Source organism: Trichogramma pretiosum, unplaced genomic scaffold (assembly GCF_000599845.2).
Source record: "Trichogramma pretiosum strain Unisexual culture from Peru unplaced genomic scaffold, Tpre_2.0 scaffold75, whole genome shotgun sequence".
In the NCBI taxonomy this organism is placed as follows: domain Eukaryota; kingdom Metazoa; phylum Arthropoda; class Insecta; order Hymenoptera; family Trichogrammatidae; genus Trichogramma; species Trichogramma pretiosum.
The window spans coordinates 422,490-450,178 of NW_019641613.1; the positions used below are offsets into that span (position 1 = coordinate 422,490).

General features: G+C 43.4%; 1 protein-coding gene across 2 annotated transcripts; it reads right to left on the reverse strand.

Annotated features, from left to right (window-relative positions):
• Positions 1-324: 324 nt before the first annotated feature.
• LOC106653659 (ATP-binding cassette sub-family G member 1) lies at positions 325-27,330 on the reverse strand. 2 transcript variants are annotated; one of them, XM_014373187.2, is made up of 9 exons: positions 26,928-27,330; positions 11,721-12,310; positions 6,928-7,045; positions 4,316-4,511; positions 3,531-3,678; positions 3,197-3,436; positions 2,621-3,106; positions 2,266-2,522; positions 325-1,169 (listed from the first exon to the last, which is right to left on the reverse strand). In XM_014373187.2, the coding sequence occupies exons 2-9, from the start codon at positions 12,058-12,060 to the stop codon at positions 816-818; spliced, it is 2,139 nt and encodes a 712-aa protein (XP_014228673.1). In that variant the 5' UTR covers positions 12,061-12,310; positions 26,928-27,330; the 3' UTR covers positions 325-815. The 2 variants fall into 2 exon arrangements, with proteins under 2 accessions (XP_014228673.1, XP_023314457.1); XM_023458689.1 differs by lacking the exon at positions 26,928-27,330 and adding an exon at positions 14,018-14,533.
• Positions 27,331-27,689: the final 359 nt, after the last annotated feature.

The window sequence follows — 27,689 nt, forward strand, 5'->3', positions numbered from 1 at the left end:
ATGCTGATATATATAAAATTGATCGGAAAAAAAGAAGAACATAACGATAACCATCGTGGAATTCATCATTATATGTATAAATTCGATTACTTCTGATAAAAGATAAAAATTCATTAGACATTAGCTATTTATCGTTATAGTAAACCACGACCCGAAATAGTGCGTGATTCTTCGAATGTGTTTATCCCACATTTTTTTTAATATATAAACTTTACACGGTTACCAAATTTTTTCTTTTTTCTTTTTAATTAAACTACAAGACTAGTGCGTTTTTTTTCTTCAAAAAATCATGGTACAAATATGATGCGTAGAAAAAAAGAAGAGAGATCGTTTCTTTCTCTCTCGTTTCTTTTTTCGTTTCATCGGAAGGCAAAAGTCGTCTTTAAAAAAAAATTCACTTATAAAATACTGAGATACTGCCATCGCAATGAAAAATAAACAGGAGACAGTTAAGTCGCGGCTAAAACGTCTCGCGCATGGAGGAGCATTTAACAAAACATTGAAAGACATTTTGCGATTCACGAAACAGCACACAATCATCACAACGACATCATGGAAGAAAATACAATTATTATAAAATACGCTTTATACCCTTAGAAAAAAATTTTTTTTTCTTTAACTAAATTCATCAATTGCAACATCTAGTAGAACAGAAACATGTTTGTTTTTTTAAATATATAATATCATTATATAAAAATATATTTACACAACTATTGTACAAGTTCGTCGTTCCGACGCACACACATTCGCACACGCGCACAAAAAAAATCACGCAAACATTCATCATCAACATCTCTCTCTCTCTCGCCCACTGTCTACCGTCGATTGAGCTTGCACCAGAGGGCCGACGCCGTGAGCAGATGCATGAGCACGCCGATGCCCACGATCAGCACGATGTTGTTGACGACGCTCGTCTGGACGATCTCCATCTCCTTGAGGAACTGGGTCGGCTGCATGTAGTGGCAGTAGCTGATGTCGTCGTCGGCCTGCTCGCAGTAGAGATGGCTGCGATTGTTGCCGTACACGGTGATGAGGAGGCTGTGAAAGCTGGCCCGGAAGTACGAGATATAGAAGAGCCAGCGGAAGGGCTTGGGCGTGTCGCCGTAGCGTATGCAGAAGCCGAACACGGAGAAGAGCACGGCGAGGATGGGACCGGTGAATACGGCGATCTGCAAACGAAAGAAAAACATTTTTGATAAAAAAAAGATTCTTCTTTAGAGAATATGTGAGAAGGAGAATCGCATGAGAAATATGGAGTAACAAATTGCCTGAAAAATTATTTCGAGTCTTCATAGTAGTATTATCCAATGAAAAGTCTATTTTAATAAATAATTACTTGAAAAAACGAATGATAATAGTTTAACATTTTTATATACTTTTATAAATTTGAATAAAAAATGTTCTTTTTAAGTTTATGAAACTTTTCTCAAATTTTTGTAAATTTTTTATAAAATCTTTAAAACACTTTCTCTCAGTTATTAATTTGAAAACAAAACTGGCAGAACCCTTTACAGACACAAATTAATGAAATTTTTTCAACTTTTTAAAACTTTCTTCAAGGTGGCTAGTCAGTAATCATAACAATAGTACAGCTAGGCGTACGTCTGTCTCTTTCTAGCATTAGGCAGGCAATCGCTCGCACTATTCGAAATCAATGATTTTACGCACATTTTCTTTAATTACTCATTAGTTAGTTCGATAACGGGTAATTTTTAACATACCAATCGAAAGGTAGTGACTTGAAGCATAACATACTCGTTTTTGGTTAAGATCTGTCGTCGAATAAAAAAGTTATGGCGTAAAATGTATGAAATTATGGTGGACTCCCATAATAGCCCATGTTAAATTTGCTATTTTCAACGGCTTCATTCTCAAAAATTAGTTCGATAATTCATGCTGAAATTTCAACAGCGCATCAAGGGCACTTTAAATTAAATTTCTGCAAAGTTTCATAAACATCTGTTGTCGACCCATTTATACTGACTAGCCACCTTAAACTGAAATAAATCGTCCGATTTCGAATTCGAAATAGGAACGAGTATTGAGAACAAAAATGCAAAGAACAAAAATGTTTGGAAATTGATAAAATAGTACAAATTAATTCTTTCGCATAGTTTTTCAGATTGTCTATCACCCAGTACTTTTGTTTTCTTTGCCTTTCTCTTACTTCTAAATCGTTTCTAAAATGTTCCCTCCATCCCCTTTTTTTCCCCCTCCTAAAGTGTCTCGGTTGCGTCGAAAAAAGTAAAAAGTATAGTACAGTACCTTGACCGGAGTGGTCGCGCCGATGAAGAATCCCCAGGCCTGGGCGCAGAGGCTCGCCGCGATGCTGACAATGAGAAACATGAGTATGCGCTCGAGCTCCATCGGTTGGCCGGTCAGCCAGTAGCTGACCGCGAGATAGGTGGTGGCGCAGGCCGCCTGGAACGGTACCTCGATCAGCAGCATCGACAGGTAATAGGGGCCGAGCCGGTACCAGCGATTGAAGTGCTCGCGCGACAGTATCTGCATTTCCAGCGGAACTGCGGAGCAGAGAAACAAGAACATTAATTTATTACTTTACCGATCGCGGATAAAATCGGTATCGATACGACGATCGAACGCTGTTGTTAGTACTCACAGGCGAGCGTGACGGCCATCTTGCCCGTGTAGACGATGAGCAGCAGCGAGCCGTAGAGATAGACGTAATTGGCGAGGACGCCGTTGGCGCGATAGCCGCTGCCCATGTAGAGATAGCCGAACAGCATGCCGATCAGCAGATGGCAGAGCAGTCGTACGACGAGGAGGAAGTAGTCGCGCTTGAGGCTGAGCAGCTGACGCTTGTAGAGCAGATAGCACTGGGCGAGAAAGCCTGCAGGCGTGGGCGGCTGCTCGACCACCACCGCCTCCGCCTCCGTCTTCTTCTCGTCTTTATCGTTGTCGGCATCGACGGCGATATTGTCATCACTCTTGCACGACGATGATTTTTTGCCACTGTTATCGTCGTCGTCCGGCAGGGTGGGTTTGGGCGCCGGGGCGATCATTCTGCGCTGCTCCTCGTTGCTCTCCACGGCGCGCATCAGCTTGTCCGTCGTGATGCCGTATTCGCCGATCGCGACCTCCAGCACTAAAAAAAAACACACACACACAAAAAGTCATTACGCGCTCTAGACAAACGATATTATTATTATTAAATAATCGATCGATCGACACTCACGAAAATCGGCCGGATTGTGATAGGGCGGACAGTGCAGTCCCAGCGAGGCGAGATGCGGCACGAGATCGGGTATGGCGCCGCGATAGATGCAGTGGCCGTCGGCCAGCGCGTAGAGCGAGTCGAACATCTCGAACTGCAGGGCCGAGGGCTGATGGATCGTGCAGATGACGGTGCGCTTCTCGGTCTTGGCCAGTCGCTGCAGCAGCGAGATGCATTGGCTGCACGACGCCGAGTCCAGGCCTAATCGATAAAAAAAGAAAAGAAAAAACGATGAGTGATATTGTCGATATGGGTTTGATTCGATTTCATTTTTGTTTTTGTCGATATAACCAACCTGTCGTCGGCTCGTCGAGGAATAATACTGAGGGATTGCTGAGCAGCTCGAGGGCCACGTCGAGGCGCTTCTTCTGTCCGCCCGACAGCTTGCCGCAGAGCGTGTCGTAGCAGTGGCTTAATCCTAAAATCTCCAGCAGCTCCAGCACCTGCGCCACGACGAGTCAATGTCAATATTTCATTATTTTATATATAAGGTCGATTGAATTTTTTTTCATTACTATTAGCAATTGACTTTTTTCAACCGTTAATTATACTACTCGCGCGAATCACGAAGGTCGCGAGAGAGAGACAATGCGCCGAGGCTTGCGAAACGGCACAATTTTACAAATCGAATCGATCGCCTCAAAATCGGCGGATTTTTGCAACTCGCGGGTAAGTAAGTACGTATACGTACCGGTCACGGTGTATAACGGCCTTTCTCATGTATACGCGTGTAATAACGAGTGTAAATATGTCGCAATTATCCACCGAGCACGGGACGATCGGCATTAATAAGCAAAGCGACCTTTATTGACGTCGATCCGTTCTCGATCTTTATTGGCGAGTTTACTCGCCCTTTGTAGCGAAATTACAATCCGTATACACGAGTGTAGAATGTCGAACGGATGCGAGACACGCTCTATACCAGTATACACATCGGATCGTTTATCAAATTATCTCCGCCTTTTGCACAATATCAATCACTCGGACTAATTTTGCCCGCTCGCGATTCCTATCTCCGCGATCGGTTTGTTCTACATCAATTGCGATTACGATATCGTCGTATTATATTATTATTAATACCTGTGCGTGCTTGAAAGCCGAGCTCATGCTGCAGCCGAGCTTGAGATGGGCGGCGATCGTCATGGCCTCGCCGACGCTGAGACGGGTGCGCTGGATCGAGTACTGCTGTATGTAGCACGAGGTGCGGCGAAATCTCTCGCTGTGCGGCGAGCGCAGCTTGCCGTTTATCAGCACCTCGCCGCTCATGCCCTGGACTCTGTTTTTCGTTTGTTTAGAAAAGAGAATAAAAAATTAATAATATGATCCAAGTGTCTGTATCCGCGTATATCGTAATAATAATATTATGCCGCAATTCCGCAGCCGTCGCAGCAGCGTGCGCATATTCTCGAAAGTATCTCTCGCTTCGATCGGATCTCTCTACCTACATTATAAACCCGCGTGGCGAAATGAGGAAAATTGCCTTTCTCGAAGCTTCGTTGCCCTCGCTTACTGCCATACTAGTTCGCTGCGCACTACTGCAGCAGGCGCTGAACTTTCTAATATTTATCTTGTGTGCCGCCGCTGCTGCTTTTAGCTGCGCGACGACGAAGCCGGGATTGAACTTGCATACGTATATACGATCTTGATCGCGACGTAAGAAAAAAATAACAACTGGAGGAAAGATAATTTTTAACGCGTAATAATTTAACGTCGCCGATTTTCTTTAACGATCGTTAGAGCAGCATCAGCAGCAGTGCCGGCAGGAGCCATTGTTATAATATGTAATGTAATGTAACGCGCGCCGCGGCTAATGTACGCCGCGACATACATAAGAGCTTAGATCATTCGGAAACGTACGCGCGTGGCGGCGCGGTATAATAATATAAATAATAGGACGTATATATCCCACGCGCTCCCGCGCACATGTCATTTAAGCTCTCGTTGCTGCGCTCGCGGCGTCCACTTCTTCTTCTTCTTCTTTTCTGTTATTTATACTACTTTTAGCCGCGTTAACAATCTCGTCGTAATACGGCTCTCTTACGTTAATAGCGTGACGTTCGTGAAAAAAAAATGAAAAAAAAAAAAGATCGTCGCGGATTATATTGTTACATCGAAATTAATGATATACATAATCCTCCTTATATTTCGCTTGATTATTCAAAATTTTCACGTACGCACCGTACTACGCGATACTCGAAGCGGGAGGAAAAACGACGATCGGCTCGTTGCGGTAGCGAAATTCGTAATCGAGAGACGTACGGATTTTTGCCTTTTTTGCGTCCGCACGCCAAACTGCGCGCGGCGCGCCATGACGATTACATTATGTTATATCGAGGAGCCATTGTCGTGGTTTTCCTTTTTTTTTTTTTTTTGCATCGAAGGAGATAACAATCATCGGCGCGCGCGCGTCTTTGCATAATGTTAATCCGTTCTCGGCTATTGAATTTGAATTTTAATCCTTTCGAGGGAGAGAGAGACGACTAATATAATGCTTCGATTATGATGAAAAAAAAAATATTAGAAAATCCAGCCGTGTACGTAGCGGATCCGTATAGGCTTGATTCAATTGTTTATCGGCTGCCTATATGAAGGAGAGCCTCTATTATATCACATAGAACGTAAAATTAAAACTCGACTCGTGCGAGAAAGAATGCTCGTGTATGTACGTATGCATGTGTATTGCTCAAGGCCACCGTAAATAGACGTTATATTATACCATTTTATTTATATATACGTGCAATAAACGCGGCGAAAAAGAAACGGAAAGTATAATACGCGAGTCGTGTGGATGTGCAACGATTTCACGAGCGCGAGGATGCGTCGATTCCGTGCGTATTTCAACAATCCCCGTGCGATATCGCAATCTTCGAGTAGCTTAATTGTAGCTCCGATTTATAAATACACGATATATATCAACCCTTCGCCATCTCTTTTACAATATATATAGGATTTTTTTGCGCAATAATCCTCGCAGCTGCTGCGCACGAAAAAAAAGAGAGAGACCGAAAAAAACGAAAGTTTCTCTTCTCTCGAGTGTGACGCGCGCGAGAAATTGGGTCAGTCGCGCGATTCGCGCTCGTGTGCCGCTGCCGCGGCGCAGTCGTGGTGCGTTTCGAGTGCGCCCAATGTCTTGGTACATAAGACGCAATGCGAGCAGCAGCATCGGCTGCGATCGGTACTATATACATGGACGCGCACGGCTGCGTGTCTTCGAGCCGAGAGAGGAGAGCCGAAGGAAGGTCGACCGGATGACCGAAAAATATATACGATATACGAAAAAAGAGAAAAAAACAACGGCGGCATAAACAAAAAAAACACGTGCTCGGTAATAAATATCTTGCGTAATTTAGGCTAGCAACAGCAGCAGCAGCTGAGAGACAGAAAAAAATATATATAACACTTTCTTTAATGAAATTTTTATTGCTTTTTAATGGAGCGTCTAATTGAAGCCTAGCGTCGATTTTTTCTTTATCGTCGTCGCTCGAAGACCATTACGATAACCGATATTGATTCTTCTTCTTTTTCTTCTATATTTTTTTTGAGCGAGGAAGAGAGAGAGAAAAAAAGCTCGTAATAGATATTTCCCGAGCTGCGGATCGTGACATTGGAACGCACACACACACACACACACACACACGCGGAGAGGAAATCATAATCGCGATATTATTATAATGTTAATGTGTACTACTTACGTAAAACCAGCGAGCACGTTGAGGAGAGTCGATTTTCCGGCGCCCGACGGTCCCATGATGGCCGTCAGTTCGCCGGCGCGAAATTCGCCGCTGACTCCGTGAAGGATCTCCTTGGTTTCTGCGGGGAAAGATCAAAACATTGCAGTTTATAAACACTCCGTTTCGCATCGGTACACAAATCGTAAAATATTATTAAACTAGTTCTCGAATGGATATCAGGAAAACTATTAAATCCTATATCGCGTGAGAATCCTATAACTTTATAGTTAAAAGCCATATTCGATACGAGCGTGTAATCGTTAAAAGTATCTAGCGAAACGGGATGTTAAAGTCGACTCGCGTTTTTTTGTATACGTTTTTTCGAAACTTCCTGATTGCCGCCGCGCGAGTTTTAACATCCCCCTTTTTTTCGAGAGCGCCTGGCGGACATAATGTCGTGTTGTGCGTGCACCAGCTCGTACGCACGAGTATATCCCGCGTTGTGCACTCGCGATTTTTATAAAAATGCGGCTTACGTGCGTCAGAGAGCGAGCGAGAGAGAGATAGATCTGGAAAATGAAGTTCACCTTCGCCACCGCGGCGAGAGAATGCACGCGCGAAGAGATGCCGCGCTTAATAATAATTTAAATGCCAGCGTCAAAAAAAAAAGGGATTTTTAAAACGACGTTCGCGCGGAGTTATGATGAACGCGTATGGTACACGCGCGTAAAGAAATATTTATAACGAAGGAAGTGGCCCGAAAGAGAAGCTTGCATTATTGGCATTGTAAAAGATGATGAATTTTAACGTCGAGTTGTAACAAAAAAAGAAAAGAGATTGAAGTAGAGAAAAAATAATCGATTTATTATACCGATTTATTTATAGAAATTGCCGCTCGCGAGAGCGTTATTTGATATTAGTCGAAACGAATTGCTGCTCTGCGCCGTCGAACGCGTGTATAATGAAGAAAGAAAGAGAAAATCAATTGTTCTCGTGGTCCAGCCGCTAGGGGGCGCTCTACAATTCCCGCAAGCGGAAGAGTCGAGCTGGAGAGATATAAACGACAGTATTTTTACCATGATTTGGTACCCTCCCAGTTCTTGGAAATCGCATTAATGAAGTTGACACATTATTACAATATACATCGAGGAAACTTTGTATTTCGTAGCCTTTACTTTTTCCATCGTACTTGCGACACCCTCTCTCGCGCATGGCAACAGTCAGAGATAGAGAAAATACATCTCTCACTTCACCTTATTTTATCGGCCCACGTCTCACGTTTGTTCGCCACTGTTTATCCCAATTTTTGTGGTACATATCATTCGTCCATTATAATGCAGTCATCGTGATGATCATCATCACTGCATAAATATAGCGGCGGAGAATGAGATCTCGGCGAAAGAGAAAGAGAGAGAGAGAGAGAGAGACAGTCCGCATCACGTGTATGTGTAAATATCGATCACGTGTATATTGAACTTTTCATCGGCACGCATATACCCACACACACACACATATCTATGTATAAAACGAGCGGGAAGCTTTCGCGCGCGACGGGGGGAGGTTTTATCGGCTTGCGAGCAGCGGCAGCCGATCTTAGCGCCGATTTCCCCTGCTGCTGCTGCGCAATATACCGTCTCGATGATGATGATGATGATGATGATGATGACATGGCCTTGAAAGAGTATACATGAGCTTTTCCGAAGTACAAAGTGAATATATAAAAGAAAACAAAACCGAAAAGAAGAAGAAAACAATGAAAAAATGCCTCGTTATCTCATACATGTATGCGTACGTACGGCCGCGCGAGATAAAGTTCGTATCAATCTAATAGAGAAGAGAGATCCGCGGGAAATCGCGCGCATTTATATACATACAAATATCGAGCGGTGACTAATTGGTCGCGCATAGAGAAGAGGCGATCGTAATGCGTTCGAGCGAGAACAACAGTTGCAACGAATATTCCCGAACGAGACTCGCAAAAGCACACACACATACATACATACAGAGCATTATTACATGTGTCCGTGTGGTAACAAAGAGATTCTCTGAAATTTATCGTGCAGCCGAGAGAGAGAGAGAAAGAGAGAAACTTATCGACACTCGTATATGCAAGTGTCTCTCTGCAGTTAATATAAACAATGAAGAGCGAGCGAGAAAAAAGCGCAGTTCAACTTTACGTACATCATAACGATGCAGGAAGAGACGAGGCAAGTTATATAGCGAAATGTCACATGCTCGCTCAGAGAGAGAGGAAATTTTCATATATCGATAAATACGTTCGTATTACTTTTTTTTTTTTTTTGCCGATTAACCCTGAACTGCTGTGTGTGCGAGTAGTAGCTCGTGGGAGGTGCAGCAGTAGCAGCCACGCGTACATGTGCCATTGAAAAAGCTCAACGCGATATTAAGAGCCGGTAAATTCAACTGTGTATATATGTGTAATTTTAACAGTGCAATCGTGTGTCGGCTAGTGCCGCTCACGCTGCCAAGCTGGTCGTAAGCGCGAATGAGTAATGAATTCGCAACGTGTAATTATAAATACACACATAAATGCCGCCGCCGCCGCCGACCGCAGCACGTCTATACACAACACATAATAATGCACACTTCTCGCAGGCCACGAATCTGACTCATTAGACGGTGCAGCCGAGAGAACAGATGAGAGAAAAAAAAACACGCGTGTACATGTAAGTATTATACACACACGTCGATAAACATCCGCCGCAGCGACGCAACGCCTTCCTTTTTTTCTTTCTTTCGATAGATCGACGTATCTGTATTTCCGATCGTAACATGTGTGTGTACTGCGTGGCTTCGATGATTTTTGGTTAAATTGCACACACGATCGCGAGGTATTAGAAAAAAAAATAATATCGGTGCGTGTTGCCTGTGTACGACGGCAACTCCAACGACCGGTGGGGATTCCCACGCTCGGATCGGCCGAACAATGAGTGTATACGTTGCATTTGTGTCTTGCGGCCGGTACAGTTACGTGATTCGGATTCAAAGTTTGTGTATATATATGTATAGATGCGCGAGCGGAGCAGAAAACACCGAGCGCGGCGCGCGCGACGATATATAGAGTATATTAATCGATCGGAAAATTGGCACGTATAATGATTTCCGATTAATTTTTTGTCATGCGGTCGCGGCAACTACCGCTACCGTGCTCTACCGCGACGCATCGAACTATGAAAATCGTCGCTTTATTAAACTTGATAAAAAAAAACAGCTCGAGTTTCTTGACCGATCTCGCTCCCCCGTCGTATCGAGTGTAATAATTTTCGATCGCCATCGACAGCTTTTTTGTATGCCCCGCGACAATCTAACTCTCGATTCGCGATGTGTACAAGTACAGCGCACGATGTGCGCACACGCCGCGATCGCGAAACATTGTAATTTTTTTCTGCAACCGATATTGATAAATCACCAACAGCGCTTCATTATTTTTCTACGTGAATAATCGATCGGCGAATTGAGTAATAGCCGAGCGACGACGACGATCGGTGGCGGCGGCGGAGTGCCGCAGCGCGTGAAAAATCGACAAAAATATTGACAGAAAAAAAGAGTGACTTTTGTTGCTTTCCACGCGCGCGCCGCGCGATAAGCTATTATTACAAAATCTCAAAGCCAGAAAGAGGACTTTTTTTTTGGTCGGCCTTTGTATATGGAGTTTCGCGCGTGGCGAAATGTGTGTACTATCGCGATATGCACTCAAAAGCTCGTTAAAAAATTTTTATCGAGCGTTTGAAAATTTCGCCAGATACGAACCTTGAGAAATCTCCTTTGAAATACGCGCGCGAACTCGGTGGAAAAAAATCGACTCTCGCTTTGTGCATTGGCACGTTTTTCATCATCATCATCATCATCATCAGTAGCAGGAGGAGCTGTCATCGACCAGAGCGAGAGATCTCCCCAAAACAAAACGCGACACACACGCGTAATCGACGACGATTAGAATCGAGAGGCTCGTATCGGAATTCTCGCAATTTTGAAAATTCGATAAGCTCGCATAGTTTCTGTTTGGTTATACCCGCGCCGCTTATCAGCCGGCTACACGAGCACATAATTTATTGTAACGTATATAATATAATAATTTCGCACGCGTTTTCGAGCACTCGTCGTGACAGAAAAAAAAGCCGCGCGTAGTACAGTATATTTAATAGAGTGGGCACACGCGCACTCGAACACACACAAAAAAAAAAAAAAAAGAATAACAGAAAACGGAACAAGGCCACGGTCTACATATAATACCGTGGCGACAACGCGCGCGGCGGCTTGACAGAAGAGGCAGCCGAATATAATGCGTACTCGATATAATAATCTCTCGCGAGCTAAATACCTATACCACATACACGCATTTTGTGAAGCACCACCGGTCACGCGTGTACGTATACGTGTGACTATATACGAAATTAATTAACGCGAGCAGTTAATGTATTACAGCATGATTTTCCACGTGCGTGCGCGCATTGAACGATTTTTCGATTAATTATTTTAAGCTATAGAGCGAGCTTTTATTGAAACGTGACATCACGCACACACAGAAGCAGCGGCAGCAGCAGCAGCAGCAGCAGCAGTAGATGCCCGAGACTGGCAGAGATGCATTAATAATCGACATTGACGCAATTGAACTTGATCCGTTTCTTAAAAATGACTCGCGCCGGCGATTAGCTAATCTCTCGTATATAACACATACGCATATAGCACGAGCATGTGTATATGTAATGTAAGTTTAATGGTCAAGCTCGACGATCGCTCGACTCGGTAACGCTTTTTTCCTCCGATATATTATTTTACAATTTTCCACCAACCTGGCCTCAGACTCTTCATGCTCCAGCTCTTCACCCTGTAGCCGATGTTGCGAAACTGCAGATCGATCTCGGGCCTCTTCGGGAACTGGTGCTTCTCCCGCATTATGTAGTAATTGTTGTTGGCCTGCTGCAGCAGCGGCCCGTTGGGATTGTTGATGTTGCCGATCTCGACCGCCACGGCTCCGCCAGCGACTCCTCCGTTGCTGGCTGTGGCTGTGGCCGGCGACATGGCCGTCTCCGTGACCTCGTGCACGTCGTCTTGGCTGCTCGTGCTCGCCGTCTGACAGCACGACAGCGACGAGCAGCAGGACGGATTAGTGGCGCAGCTCGTCGTCGTCATCCTGGTCGCGTTGATATCGTCTGTCGTTGTTTCCGCTTCCTTTATATATCGCTTGTTTTGTCTATCTAGCTCGCCTTATTTTTCTTGTTGTTCTCTTCAGGAAAATGTCACAGTTGTAAAGCTCGTAAACACACACAGTGTAATCCTTCCTTCGAGTTGTTTACACCCCGCGTGCAGAGTCACGTAGGCTGCAAGTAGACTATGTAGAAGACACTAGGCTGTCAGGCTTCACCGGTCAGATCCATGACGACTGCAAAAAAAGAGAGATATAAAAGTAAGATCGACAGATAGTTTGAATTTTTTATCGTTGGTATTATTCCTCTGCTCTAACTTATATATAGGGGTGAAACAAGATGAAAAATCGCGATAAATTACATCATAATGTATACGAACGCGGCGCAAGGTTACGCGTCTGCGAAAAACGTTACATATACTCCACTGCTGCTGCTGCTGCTGCTGCTGCACGTTGTATACGTACATGTGTATTGTATAAGGTCACGCTCAGTCGAGAGAGATTATCGAAGAACATGCCTGTGCTTGTGTGCACATAAGTATGCATGCATGTGTATGTGTAAAAAAGTTTTTGTACGTGTCGAGCTTTTAACTTTGTCAATTATACATTTACGACTCTTTTCCCTGTCCGCGCAAAGAACCTTTCGCAAGTAAGTAAGTTAAGTAAAAAGTAAAAGACAGGCGAAATCCCAAGCTCTGCACGATGGAAGCGCGAGCGAGCGTCGACAGAAACATGTACAAGTATGATTATTATATGTACGGTCATCGCGATCTTGAACTAATTTCTCGTAATCGATAGCAATACGACGACGACGCACGACAAACAAATTATTGTCCGAAAATCCGTACAATCACGTCCTTAATTACTTTTTTTTTGTTTCTGTCGTGCGTCTCTAATTGCGATGAAATAAATATAATAAAAGGAAGATTCGGAACAGCGACAAAACACAACGGAGTATAACTCGACAATTGTTGAAAATCATCGTTATCGAGTATCGTTGCTCCACACGGCCACTAATGTACACTGAATCGCGTACACACTCACACACACACACGTATACGAAGCTTTTCGCGCTCGCTCGTGCAGTTACACAATAATGCGCGCTATAGATATCGCGGGATTCGTACGCATCCTGTTCCCTTGGGGAAAAAAAATAAAACATCATCCAATGATTCGCAGGTGCGCGGTTCGGTTTTCCGACGCGTCTCCTCTTTTTTTTTTCAACGAATTTTCGCACCGTCTTCTCGGTATATCGACGTAAACGACGACGACGATCTCGAGCTTCTCTATATACACATGCACTGCACACACTTACACACACATGCATTCTATGCTACTTTGCACTTCCGCGGAATATCGTGACCGTTTCGCTTAATGTAACGGCCTCCGAGCCGCTTGCTATATGTGCCTCGGGTAATTTTTCGCTTTGCACCGCGTGGGTCACACACACACACACACACACACACACACACGTTACAATACACAGTTATAAATTTTCTGCTTCTGTGTGATTGATTACAGGGCTTTTATTGTTGCGGAGCGCATCTCCTCTACACTAATGAACATTGCACACTATCTATTCTCTATGATACTTCTTCGCTGGCGTTTTATTTTATTTTCTATAATGCCGCGATTTTTTTTCTCGCGCATTTCTACATTATTATCGACAATAGCCAAGAGTGCATAAACTTTATGTGTAAATGTGTGTGTGTCTATGTGTGTGTATTATATATGCATCGACGCACTCGACCGCTACTGCTGCTGCCGCTTCTAGCTTGTGTCAATGAACGCTTTGTTATATATCGTACGTAAGCTCTCGGTGAGAGAGAGAGAAAGAAAGAGAGACCGCAAAACTTTCATTCCCAGAATCAGCAGCAGCAGCAGCAGCAACAGTGCAGTCGAACATCGGTTATTGCAGACGACGATCGCGTACATAATACTAACCTTTATTTATTTATTTATTTTTTATTTTCTTAAAAACAGAGAAGCCAAGAGCGAAAACGAGAGAAATCTCAGCTTCCTCCTCCAGGTGTGTGTAAACGATAATAATATTCACTAAAAAGATTTCTTTTTTTCTTCTTCTTTTTGTTTTTAAACGCGTTTGCGGCAAATTAAAAATCAGCGACACAACGAATTTAAAATAAATAATAATGTACAAAAAATCACGAAGTTCGCGCACTCGGTCTAGGAGTCTCTATACATGTACGAGATATACGTGCGTAATTGTCTGCTGTGCTCGCGGCACGGCGTTCGCGTTTAAACTGCCGATCCGAGGCACGAGGAAGCACTGCAATATAGCTTCGCGCGCGCGCTCGCTCGCGACCGTATACGCGAGAGAGTCCGAGAGTCGAGACTTTGATGCTATATTACTATATACTCCTATATAGCCATAACGCGAACGAGACGGAGAGAGAGAGAGAGTATATAGTGATCCACACATACACACACACACTGTACACGTACGGGTATATTGAGATAGTGTGCGCGAGGCGAGAAAGGCAAAACTTTGATTCTCGATAACGCGTGCGAAGTGAGTATATAGTAGTGTAGTACTCCCTCTTTTTCCCAACGGAGGATCCCTACTATTTTCAGATCTCTGTCTGTCGTGTTTGCGCCGAGCCGAGAGGGTCTCTCTTTCTCTTTTTTATAAATAATAATAATAAATAAATAAATAATAATTATAATGCGAGAAAACGAGCGATGATGCGAGCTGCTCCTCTGCGGTGTGAAATTTCCACCCGGTGAGTGAGAGAGAATCCGAACGATGTATATAATATAAAAACGTGCGTGGATCGGACTCACGTTTCCAAGCTCGAACTCGCTTGGTATATTTTTCGAATAGACGAAAAGCTCTGAACTTTTTTTTTCGTTTCGATTTTTTTCCATTCGAGAGAGCTTTTATTGCGATCTATCAAACTTGTGTGTATGTGTGTGTTTGTAAACAATCTCCGAGCGGCGCGCGGAGCTCGGAATCATGTAACAGATGATGTCGAGAGAAAAATTACCTCCACTTACACACTTACGAACGTGTTTGCGCTAATCGGCATTCAATAACTTTCCAACAAAACAGTCATGTAAACATTGATTAGCCGCGAGCTCGCGGCTATCGTCTTCGGGATTTTCGTTTCGTGCATGCATTATGACATATTATTTACTATGCGCATACACATGTACACACGACTCGAGAGCTCGCGGAAATTTATCTATTTGCAATTCCGTCGAAGTATGCGCGATGCATGTGTTTATTATATTATCGGCGCGCGCGATTCATTGTCGACAAAAAATATTATTTTATAAACGCTCTGGAGTGCGAGAGAAAAAAAAATGAATCATCGTCGTTCTTCGAGAAAAGAGCGCTTTTAAATGTCTCTCTCCCTCTCTCTGTCTTTCTTACTCTCTTCTAAGCTCGATAAAGCCAAGCGAAGGACCTGCGTCATAGAACGACGACGACGACGACGAAAAAGAAGAAAACAAAAAGAAGCCAGAATCGGAGCAAAAAAATATTAACAAATAATGATAATATTCATTGTGGAAAAAAATCCGGCGCGGGTCTCGATCGGGACGCGCGCGTTATATCTCGCGATCGTCGCAGCTCTGGCGCATATAACGCGTTATATATATATGCACACGCGTTCGTTATATGGATATGTACGCAAGTCGGAAGAAGCGACTTTTCAAGTTCGTGCTCTGAATTTTTCTTCCTCTTAAGTCGTCGCGGTGATTTTTTTTTCGATACGGAAAACCTTACACACGTGCGTGTGTGTATGTGTAGTCGCAGTATTTATATCGCGCGATGACAAACGATCATCATCATCCATACGACGACGACTGCTCGAATCTAACTCGACGATATATAATCATGATAATGGTAATGAATAAATCGCACAAGAAGACGCAAGACTACGACTATGTACGGCGCGGCTCGCGTACGTGGGTCGCAATCGTAATTAATGATTTTTGGGAAAATTATCGGTACGTATCTGTGCGCTACGGAAAACGCGTGTGTAAGTAAGGTCAACGTCGATTACGTTAATTTCCGCGCGAGCTTTTTCGTCGCGACGTTATGGAGTCGCAGTGTTGTGTGAGTTTTTTCTTTATTAATTACACGTGCGCTAGGTTCTATTACGAGATACGCGTTAGATCGTGTGCTTCGAATGGAGCTTTCTACATACTTGGTACGTTATATACTTTATCGAAAAACGCCGCAAGAGCGCCGAAGATCGATGTGAATCACGTGTGTTTGGTGCACTATATATTATACCGTGCGATCGGTTGGGTAAAAATGTCACGATTTTTCATTTTATTCTTTGCTCTTTTTTTCTCAACTCAAAGACTCGCTCGTATTACGCGGGGAGAGGCGACTGACTCTGGCTACATACATCGCGTACATAGAAGATTTTCTGGCCTTTGCTCTCGCTCGGCTCTTCGCTCGCGCGCATACACACCGATAAGCAAAATTTTTCATTGCCCTCCACTTCCCTGCTACCGAATAATCATCATCATCATCATCATCATTAACGTCGCTCTGTCGCTGCTACTGCTGCCAAGCAAAGTTGATCTTGACATTTTCATTGCGAAGCAGAGAAGACAGAGAGAGAGAGAGAAATCGCACTCGCGTGGAAAATTCAAGCTCGACGCTCGATGATCGGAACTGCACTGCTGCATGACTGCCCCCACGATGTGTACAATATGTACTTTACACGCGCGAATTTGTGGGTTATATTCATGCTGTGCATGTGCGACGACGACGACGACGACGACGACGACGACGATGATGCATCGCTCGGAATTATCGCTCGCTCGCTCGCGCGCGCGTTACCATTGACCACATTTCGCGGACTTTTTTTTTTTTTTTTTTTAACGTTTCCTGTGCGGCAGATCATCGTACACAACTCTATACACGATGGCATGCGCGAAACTACGCGTGCCGATCTTCACGTGGTACATATACATAGAAGAGAGAGAGAGTGTTGAAAAATAATAGTATAGCGAAAAAAAAACTACATTAGCGAACTTGACACACTTTAACGACTCTATCTAAGATTTCGTTTCAATGTCACCAGACGATCTTCTCTGTCTCTCTGTCTCTGCGTTTCTCGGATCGTGTCGCGAACTCGCCTCGTTCGGTCCATAATTTTCCAGGAGGACCATATCGAGCGGCGCAGCGATCGGTAATGGATGTTCTGTCGCTGCTGCTGCAGGAACACACAAAAAATTTCCAAAAGAGCCACCTCCCCCCACCCACGCCCTACCCGTATATACTATGACGCATTGTATTATTATACACTTATGTGTGTGTGTGTGCATAGGGCCTACGTGACTCGGACAACGTGTCCAGGTCCTTGCACTCGCTTTAACCCATGCGGCGGCGGCGGCGTCGAGGATCGATTCGATAATTAATATAACAATAATTGCGCTATTCTTCGAGCTGTACGTATACGTTGTAATAATAATTATTGCGTGTGCGTGTGACCTAAAAACTCGCGCGTCACGATTCAATATTATAGCCTATTGTGATCGAAAAATATATATGTATGATACCGATCGAAGTCTGTGCTGCGCTCTGCTCTTCTTCGAAGAGGAATTCCTCGATCTTAATTGCGCGGATGTGACAATCTGAAAAATTTTTGTCGCGTGTAGTTTCCTCGCGCGCAGTCGCTCGCGTGCGATCGAATAAAAAAAAAGAAAAGAAAAACGACTCGTGATCGTCGCTGCAGTTGCGAGTATGTATCGAAGTTATCTTAAAGCATTGTATACACGTTGATGCATGTATTACCGAGTACTAAGTATTGACAAAAGCGCATTCCTTCGGACTAATTTCGTCGGATAAAAAAGCGAATGAAGCTATCAAGATGATTTTACGAGCGTCGCCTGTTTACAAACACTATGTGGTACATAGTTGACAGAGGAATGCTCTGCATACCTGAATGATCACCCCAAAACAATCGTTATAATTGCGACGTGCTTCTATCGGTTGATCTCGCGAGAAAAATTGGCTGTTTTTTTTTTTTTTTTTTTTTTGTAAAACTCGCTCGTACGATAAAAAGCATAAGATATATGCAAGTTCTGTTTCTGGGTCTTTTTCTCTCTTCTCTTTTTCTTTTGGTGAGCTCCTTCGCGGCTCGCTGCCACCACCGCGAAGAAAGAGATCAGATCGCCGCCGCGTTATTATAGGTCAACGGCCCAGTATGGACTGCAGCAGAAGCATGTACGAGCCAAGAAAGGGCCTACGTGACTGTTGAAACGTACACACGTTTATGCAGCTGCTGCTGCAGGTCCTGCGCGCGATGACAACGGGGCATTAACCGAATTTTTTCTCTCTCTCTCTCTCTCTCTCTTCTGCCGCGAGATTTTCTCGGATGCAAATGCATTTTTACGGTTTTTAGCGCGTATTTAACGTAATGTACGCGCGCGACAATATTTTCATAACGGTAAATCATCGACCTGTCATTGAGCATTTTTTTTTCTTTTTTTTTTTGCTTCGATATTACGCAAAGTAACGAAGAATCGCGGCACGTGCATGATCGACCGCGTCTGTTTACCCATCCAATCGAGCGAACAAAGAAACCAAAACGAATGAATAAATTTAGACAAAAAAAAACTTAAAATAATTAGTGTACATATGGAGTTTGCGACATTTTTGAAAACGACCTTTATTAGTCCTTTTTTTTGTGCGCGCCTATACGATCTGCGTATATAGTAAAGCACATAAACTCGCAGTACGCATACAATAAACCAATGCCGCGGCGGCGCAACGAGTAAGATAACATCTCAGCGGCTCTTTAATGAGATACTTTTTGAGAATTATATTAACCGCGTTCGAGCTTCGAGCGTGCCGCGCGCGCGAAAATTACCATAATTATTCATCTTTACGATGACCGCTCGAGAGTCTAGCTTTCGTGTGTGTGTGTGTTTGTATATTATAAACGCCGTGACAAAAAAAAAAGAAGAAAAGAAAACAAACAAACAAAACAGAGGCAGAAATAGTTGAAGTGTATTTTCTTTTTATGATCTTGAGATTCGATGAAAATCGTGCTGAAATTAATACTGTTTTAATACGTATACACTACGAAGGTTTTCAGGATTCAATGTATACAATATTGACACTCGAGTGAACGACCGCAAGATGCGACGCGAGAGCAGATATATAGACACACACATGCACAGGCGGAAGAGGCACCGAAACGGTATTATATTATTATTATAACGAGAGAAAAATGAGACACGCGAGGGGGACGAGCACACACACGAGACGCGACGCGCAAAGAGAGAATCACGCTGAATTTTGCATTGCTTCGGTGCGAGTCAATGCTGCTTATGTATATAAGGCTCCGGCCTAGTATATGCAATATATTAAAAATATATTATCGTTGTTGTTAAATTGACCAACTCATCTTCCGATCTTGGGTTTTTTTTATTTTATTATTTCAATCGGTTATTTATAGTCGTTTTTTTCCGCAATTAAATTATTATATTTTTAATTTTATGTAACGTGCGTGTCTCTATTGACCCGTACGCACACGATCGCTGATAAAGCTCGGCCGGGCCAAGATTCCCAAATTCCTTGCAGCGCACGCTCGAGAGCTCTAAGCCGCGTGCTATATGGTCGACGGATCGACCAATTTGATAAGGCGCGCGCTCGTTTTATCAAACGATATACATACGTTTCAATGATCTCTCGCTCGGCCCAAAGTGCGTCACGAACTTTTTTTTTTCTTGTCATAAGTTCACGGAGAGACTGGATCTCGCCCAGGGGCGAATGGATAAACGGAAAAAAGACGAGTGTCCGAGCGGCACAGAATTTTCCACGCGTAAAAATCCTCTGATGTGCGTATACGCATGCATGTGTGTGATGGAAAGGAAGGAAGAGAGTGTCGGAATCGGCCCGCGTGCGTGCGCGCGAGTGTCAAGCAGGTCTCTTGGTATTATTATTTACGGACGACAAAAGATTCGAGCGTATATGGGTTGAGCCGCACCGATCGTGAAATGCCCAAAACTAAAATCCTCTAATCTTTAGCCTTCGAACTTTATTTCTCATAGAGGCTCGGAGTCGAGTGTGATTTTATCTTTTCAGAGTCACCTCGTAAAAGCAAAGAATAAAATTTGTTGATCCATCGGGGATGCTCGAATTTTGAGGACATACTTTATTCGGCATTTCAAGGTTGACACAGTTTGGCCCATATACACGCACGAAGATTACAGCGTGACCAAACATTCTCGATCTAGTACACATACTTATGTGCGATACTTTGCCTATACATACACACGTTCGAGTGTCCCATTGAGTTTCAATAATAATACAACGATGAAGAGCCCCCCAAAAAAAGAAGAAATATCTCGAGCCGAAGCACGTGTTTGAGATATATTTCGCGATGTGCCAAATTTGTGCTCGTGCTCGAATGACGTCGAATCGACGGATCGTTCATTGTTTACGAGAAACAAAAAGAAGAAACGAAGGAACGAAAGAAAAAACGCCATCGTCCGCTTCGAGTCTCGCGATCGTCCCTTTCCTTCGACGTCGAGTCTGCCGACTTCAGAAATTTTCGTGGCTATCGAAAGAGAGGAGAGAACCAGTCCCCGCGCAGTATTTTTATTTTATTTTTGATTATCGTCAATCCTAAGTATATATATAATACACACACAACGCTATGTATGCTGGAGATGACGATCCGCGCGCCCAAACAAAATAGAGAACGAGACGAGAGAGAGAGAAAGAGACAAATCGTCAACATTATCGGTCGTCGTTTAAGCTCTCCACGCGTTATCCAAGTCCAATGCACTCCACACACACACACACTCCGTCTCTCTTCTCTCTCGCATTTTTCTTAAATGTTCTAGAAGATTTTTTTACGACACGCAGCGGTGGCAGGCAGGCGCAGAGCGGCGTTGTGTATACGAGACGATTAGCTAATGACTTTGGAATCTCGTTGAGTAAGTTTCGTACACGTCTACTTAGGCCTCTCCGCGGTGCAGTGTAGCATATATATATAATGTTGTATGCGTACGGGCATATCAAAGTATATAAAATCTTTACGTGTCTATTCCGAGATCGAACGAATTTTCAAGACAATGCCTATATATGTAACGAAGCACGTGCACATCGTATTATATATATAGGCGCGCTGACCTCCGAAACACTCGACGCGACGACGACGACCACGACGCTGCATATAATACAATAAATAAATAAATTAATCAACTTCCGTATCTCGTTTGGCCGTATAAAGTAATAACGTGCGCGCGACCGATCGTCGTGCAGAGGCATCATCGTCGAAGGGAGCAACGGCTCGTTATTGGGGCAAGGTGAACGGAGAAGCACCCGCGTGCGCGATCGTACGAGCGAAAACGATACGAAAGTGGTGTGGCTATTTTTCGTGCGAGTCCGGGGAAAGCCGATTTTCCGAGAAAAAAAAATATAATACGAGGGAAGGAAATGATATATTTGTATGTATCCCTGGACGCGTGATTGGGATGCGCGATACGATGCTCTATGATTTAGTGAGATTATTCGGTGCGGAAGTGTCTGTCTCTATACATTTGAATTAATTTTTTACGATAGAACATAAATTTTCGCGTTACGCTTGGAGAGGATCTCGTATATTTTTCATATATATATACCTACTTTTGTAGAAAGAGAAATTATTTGTGCATATATATGCATCTCGAAGAAAAGAGGGAGAGAGAAAAAAAAAATTTCGTTCGCCACTTTCACCGCCGGGGCTTAACAACTGCATGCGAAAGCAGCAACGCAGCACGTGTGTAATGTGCGCGCAAAATTATTACGAATTTATGATTTATCGGTAAAGCCTGCGTATACGCAATATTATACAAAAGTTTGTTTTTTTTTCTTACTTTTTTTTTACTTTAAATAATAGTTCGCGCGCGACTCCGCGACACTTTGTATCGTATGTAAAGAATTACATATAATATACACGCACTCACGCATACCGGCGTGGTGCACTTCTTACTTGCCGCAATTACAATTTGCCGTCTTTTCTATAATTACAATCGGACGCTGCTCTCCGCGCGCGCGCGCGAGTAAGAGAAAAATAATGATTGATCATCGCGCTCGAGAGAAAAAGAGCCAAGTAATTGACAAGTATCAATTGAAAAATTCCATTCGCGCTTTTATTTATTCGCGTGTAAAATGTGTGTTCGTATTATGTAAAAAAGTCTCCACGAGCCATCGAGCAGAGAGAGAGAGAGAGAGAGAGAGAGAAAAGACATTGATACAATAAAATATATGTATACATTTTCTCTTTTGCCCCGCGCGCGTCGCATCGTCCGTTTATTATAGAAGCCCGATCAGCAAAGTACAATGACCGGATGCGCAATATTATTGATAAATCGTCGCCGCGAAGCGAAGCGCAGCCGCACGAGAGAGAGAGAGAAGCGATAGGTTTCGTCAAGCCAAGGCCGAATTCACATGCCGCTACATTTATGTACAATAAATTCGATTGATTGAACGTTTCGATATTAATTACTTTTTCTCGAACTGCAGCGCGGGATTTTCATACAAGTACGAGAATTGCATCGAGATGCTGCCAGACGCGCACGATATATGTATATGGTACATTCTCGATTCTCGATAAAAACAGAAATTTTTTTAGATCTTTCCGAGCTTCTTCTTCTTCTTCTTTTTTTATCGGAGAATGAAATAACAGCGAGAGGCTTCTTCGCCCAAATTAGATAAACACGTTGGTACCTTTTTCGTTTTGCATTGCACTGCGCGCGAAACCGCAGGCACTCGTCCTTCGGGACGGATAGACCATGGATATTAGTATAAATAAAAATTCTTATGATAGATCGTAAATACGTAAAAATCTAGACGCATCGAATCGCAGGCGGATCGCCATTATAATATATAATACGTGACGTCAAGGCGAAATATTATGAATTTGCAACAACAGAAAAGAAAAAATAAGACCGATAGATTTGCGTCTATAGAGTCGTACGCGATATACCTCCAAATCGCGTCCATTACTATTTAGCGTATTCTAAATTCGAGACAATACGTATATACGCGTCCAAAATCATCCTCGAGCAAATAAGTTGCCTATATCGTTTGTGTATTATGTCTTTTGTCATTTTTATTTGCAAGCCAATTGTGTGTATGTGTGTGTATGCTCGTTCATAAACTTCTCCACGCGGAGTTGACGTCATTGAATTAACATAATCACCCACGATTTAAAACACACAATATTCGAAGTGGAAAAACGTCCTTTTTCCCATCACCGGTCAAAAGAGCCGCCTATACCAGTTTTTCCTTTGAAAAAATCCAATACACACAAACATGCGATACGCGTATCCTCCGGACGAGAGAGAGAGAGAGAGAAGATCGGCATATAAAGTGTATAACTAGTACTTTGCACGAAAAAAAAGTAAGAAGAACAAGAAGGAGGAGAAGAAAAAATCGGATCAATTGATGCAATTGACCGCGATCGCAACGCGATGATTTTCCTTTGCATCCATTCCCATTTGCCTTTTTTTTTCTTCGCCCGAAACTTTCGAAATTGAAAAATCACACGCTATAAATGTGAGTCTAGGTCACATTGCTCAGCCTGTAATGATATCGATACAGTGTGCGTTGTAATGTGTATTATTAATTAATTGTCGTGTGTGCGTGTCCGTGCGGTATTCGATGCAACAAAGTTTATATAAAACCGACGCATTTTTTTTGCTCTTTTCTCTCACGCGTAATTTCAGATCGTTTCTTTTTCTCCAAAGGTTTTTTCTCGCCTATCATCTATATATTATCTGTCGATCGTCGTCGAAACGCAACACAATAATATCGCGGTCGCGTGTACTAATACCGCGTAATTTATGAAAATTGCAAAGTTTGCGTTTGTTTTTTTTTTGTCATTTCGTTCCTTTCGCGGCGCGCGCATCTGTCGCGTGATTTATTTTTACGATATATTATTATCGTTATTATTGTAGGCAGAAGACACACACGGGCAGAAAAACTTTGACGTTGCGTTACGCACGCGCGCGTCGATATCGACAGCGAGAGAGAGAAAAAGAAATCGTCAAAGATATGTGCGCTAATTTTAAGCCATTAAAAGATTGTTTATGCCTCTCTCTCTTTCTCACCTCTCGCCTGCGGGGCTTTGCTGCACTCTCAGAAGCGGTTGGCCTTGCAATTTTGCACTAAAAATTTCGTCAATGCACCGGTCGCGCGCATGTGTGTGTGCGTGTCATTTTTTATACATAAGCATAGCTTATATATATATGGGCTTCTGGATGCTTCGATTGAAGGATTAATCGTATATAATAACGTTTCCTCGGGGCATGTCGGAGTACGAAAAAGGATCCTCGCCCCCCGCGTGCGACAGACGCGCGAAAACGAGTTTCGCTCTACCGCGCCGAGGCGCATAATTATTTTTAGCGGCGTTATTGAATTTCGGTGTCGAACCGAAGCTTCTCGAAAAAATGTTTTAAACTTAGACGCGAAAAACGCCATACCCGCGCGAGATATATATATTAAAAAAAAAAATAAATAAATAAACAAAAGAGAATAGAACCGTCATCGTTTTCGTCGTGATGTGTCGCGTGACTTGAAAATTCGCCCGCGTTAAAGGAAAGACAACGAAACAGGTTTTCTCTGTCTTTCGCGCACCGATAATATTATAATGCAGAGAAGCGCAGCCGCGATGTGTTTATACATTTGTTCGCTTTATATATGGTCGGAGCGAGAAAAGAAGCAAAAAAAAAGACCGGCGAGGCGCGTCATCGGTTCGCGGTGAAAGTGTCGCCCCGGTGTACGGCCGCGTTCGTTTGTTCATTCATTTATATTCATGGGTTTGTTTTTTTTTCTTCTCTTTTATTTTTATATTTATTTGTTGTCGTTTCTTTCTCTCTCGCTTCTGTCCCATTGCACCGAGCACGACGTTACATATTGCATTATGTACTTGTACTCGTTACGTTACTTTCTTTCTCGCGACACACACGCGTCGATTACGTACGAGTAATATTTATATGCAGATCGGTAATATAAACGCGTCTATGTCGTAGAATATTTTATAATATCGTTGAATTTTCTTCGCTGTAACGCATAATACTACTCCTACACTATGGAGCCGTGTATATACGCGTCGAAATGCACCGTTGCGAGCCTCGGCCGAGAGAAAGAAAGAGAGAGAGACTTTCTCCGCAACGATTTTTCGTTTTGAGCGCGCCGCGGTCTGTACGGAGTGTCTTTCTCCGTGCTGTGCACTTGTGCTATCTCTCCACAGCTGTGCTGCGCTGTGGTGCACTCGCTGGGTAAAATTTTTCGTAATAATATGGCAACGTCGCCGGTCCCGTCGTTCGTCGTCGACGACGACTACGACTACGACGACGACGAGGAGGAGGAGAATCGGCATTTTGTTTTATCGTGCGCTATTCGATCGAAATAGCTGCGGTTTTCGGTTTAATTGTCTTCTTTATTTTTTGCCGTTGGTCGAACGATCGGGAAGGAATCAAGCGAAATCGGCTTGGAAATATTATGCCATCGCGTCTCCTCGAGTCTATATGTAATAAATTGCACGAAAAGCCGACGAGACAATTGCCTTGACGCGCTTCGTTTTCTTTTCTTTCTATCTCTCTTCCTTATGCCTCGTGTTTGTGCTTTTACATAATATCACGCCGGACCGATTCTTTTGCGACTATTTTCGTCTATACGAAATATTATCGATCGATCGAGTGCACAAAAGAAGAGGAGGAAGAAAGAGAAATTCGCGATTTTCCTTCGTTACGCCGCGGCACTGATAATAATAGCCTCGGAAAACGCAGGCTTGCGGAGAGAATCGAAACCGCGATAATCGCGCACGAAAAAAAAAAATAGCGGATTCGCTAGTAGAAGTATGAGGTCGAGACACCGAGGGGTCAATCGAATTCCTGTTGTTTCTTTCTTTCTTTTCTTTTATGCGTTTCCATAGCCGAGCGCTCTATACTGCTCTTCTTTCGATCGTCGCGAATTTCCTGTTAATGCTTAGCCGCTTAAATATACCGGGAAACGAAGAAAAAAAAATATATGTATTTTGCCCCCTATGTATCGATTAAATAAAATCGCAAAGTTTCGGTTCTCGCAACGACGGAAAATACTAAAAAAAAAAGATGGAGTATGCCATCGGCGCTTTTAATTGCGCTACGTAAATGCGTGTCTGCTGCGTGTGTGAGTGTGACACAAAGAGATACAAACACACACACACACATACACAACCACCACCACTAACACCTGCACACGACTATAATAGAGTACATATAATGAATAAACGCGGCACGCGCGTACGTACGTGGCGCAATGTGCATCATCGCGTCAGGTTCTCTAATTTAAAATGTGTATCGACTTGAATTATATCGGTATAGGCGATATTCGTGCGTTCGATATTTTTTTATATCACAATGAAATAATACGAGAAGCGAGATGGAAAATGGATTTTTACGAAAAAAAAGAAAAGTTTGTCGTTGGAGATGCGTTCGTAGCCGACGTAGTTTTCGCTTTATAACAATTACGACGATCGGAGCGAGAGATAAGTCTCTCTCTCTCTGCGCAGCTTGCGAAGCAGCAGCAGCAGCAGCGCGTGCTTGTATACCTATGTGTGTGTGTGTGTGTGCGTGTGTATACATGCGTGCCGTGAATCAGCTGTACTGCATCCCGCACAGTTATAAACACACACTCGGGCCGCGTGACGACGATTCTCTTGGCCGCGATATTATAAACGCGCACATTTATACACACGAACCTTCGATGTCGATTCCCGTACTCTCCGCGTTATAAATTTCATTATTATAGGTAATGAATGAATGCAAAAAAATCGAGCGAGAGAAGTAAGGGATCGTTCGTTATAGAAAGAAATGAAAGCTTTGCTCGTACTTTGTGTTTACTTTTGTCATCGACGACGATGTGTGTCTCGGCGCCACGGCACTGCAGCTTGAGAGAAGCTCTCAAAGGACGACGTCGACGACGACGATGATATACAGTTGCGTCGCTTGTGAGCACTCGATTATATTTATCGCACACTTCTTCCTTCTTTTTCGTTTACTTCGCGCACCTCCTTACTATACCGACGTAAGTGTAAAAAAACTGTCAATGACAACGGACACGAGAATAGTAGAAAAAAAGAGGTTGGATCGAGGTTGCCGACCCTGTGTTATTATATACGTGTATTTTAATGTCTAAACAATGTAATGCACACAACAACGACGACGACGACGAGAGACGGCGGATACGAGACTGACGTTTCGCGTGTAGGTTACCCAGTAGATATATAGGTGCGTACGCCCCGAGTGTGTGTAGAACTGAGCCGAGAGCTCGGCGGGCCGTGAGCGTGCCTTGTGTTCGGTGTGCTGCTCCACATATACACTTACACACACACACACGCGCACAGACTGACGCGAGTAGCGCCTCGTAAACACTGAACACACCAATACATGTATCAACGTTATACCAAGTGTTCGTGTGTGTGTGTGTGTGCGAGTAGTGTATGCAGTACACCCAACGGCGACCAGCGACAAAATGTATATAGTAACGTAAACGTGAGTAATGTATCGAGAGCATGAGCCGTGCGAATTACTCCGAAACGGTTTGTGTATACCTCGCGCGTACTTGCAAAGTTTCTTGTCCTTTTTTTTGGTT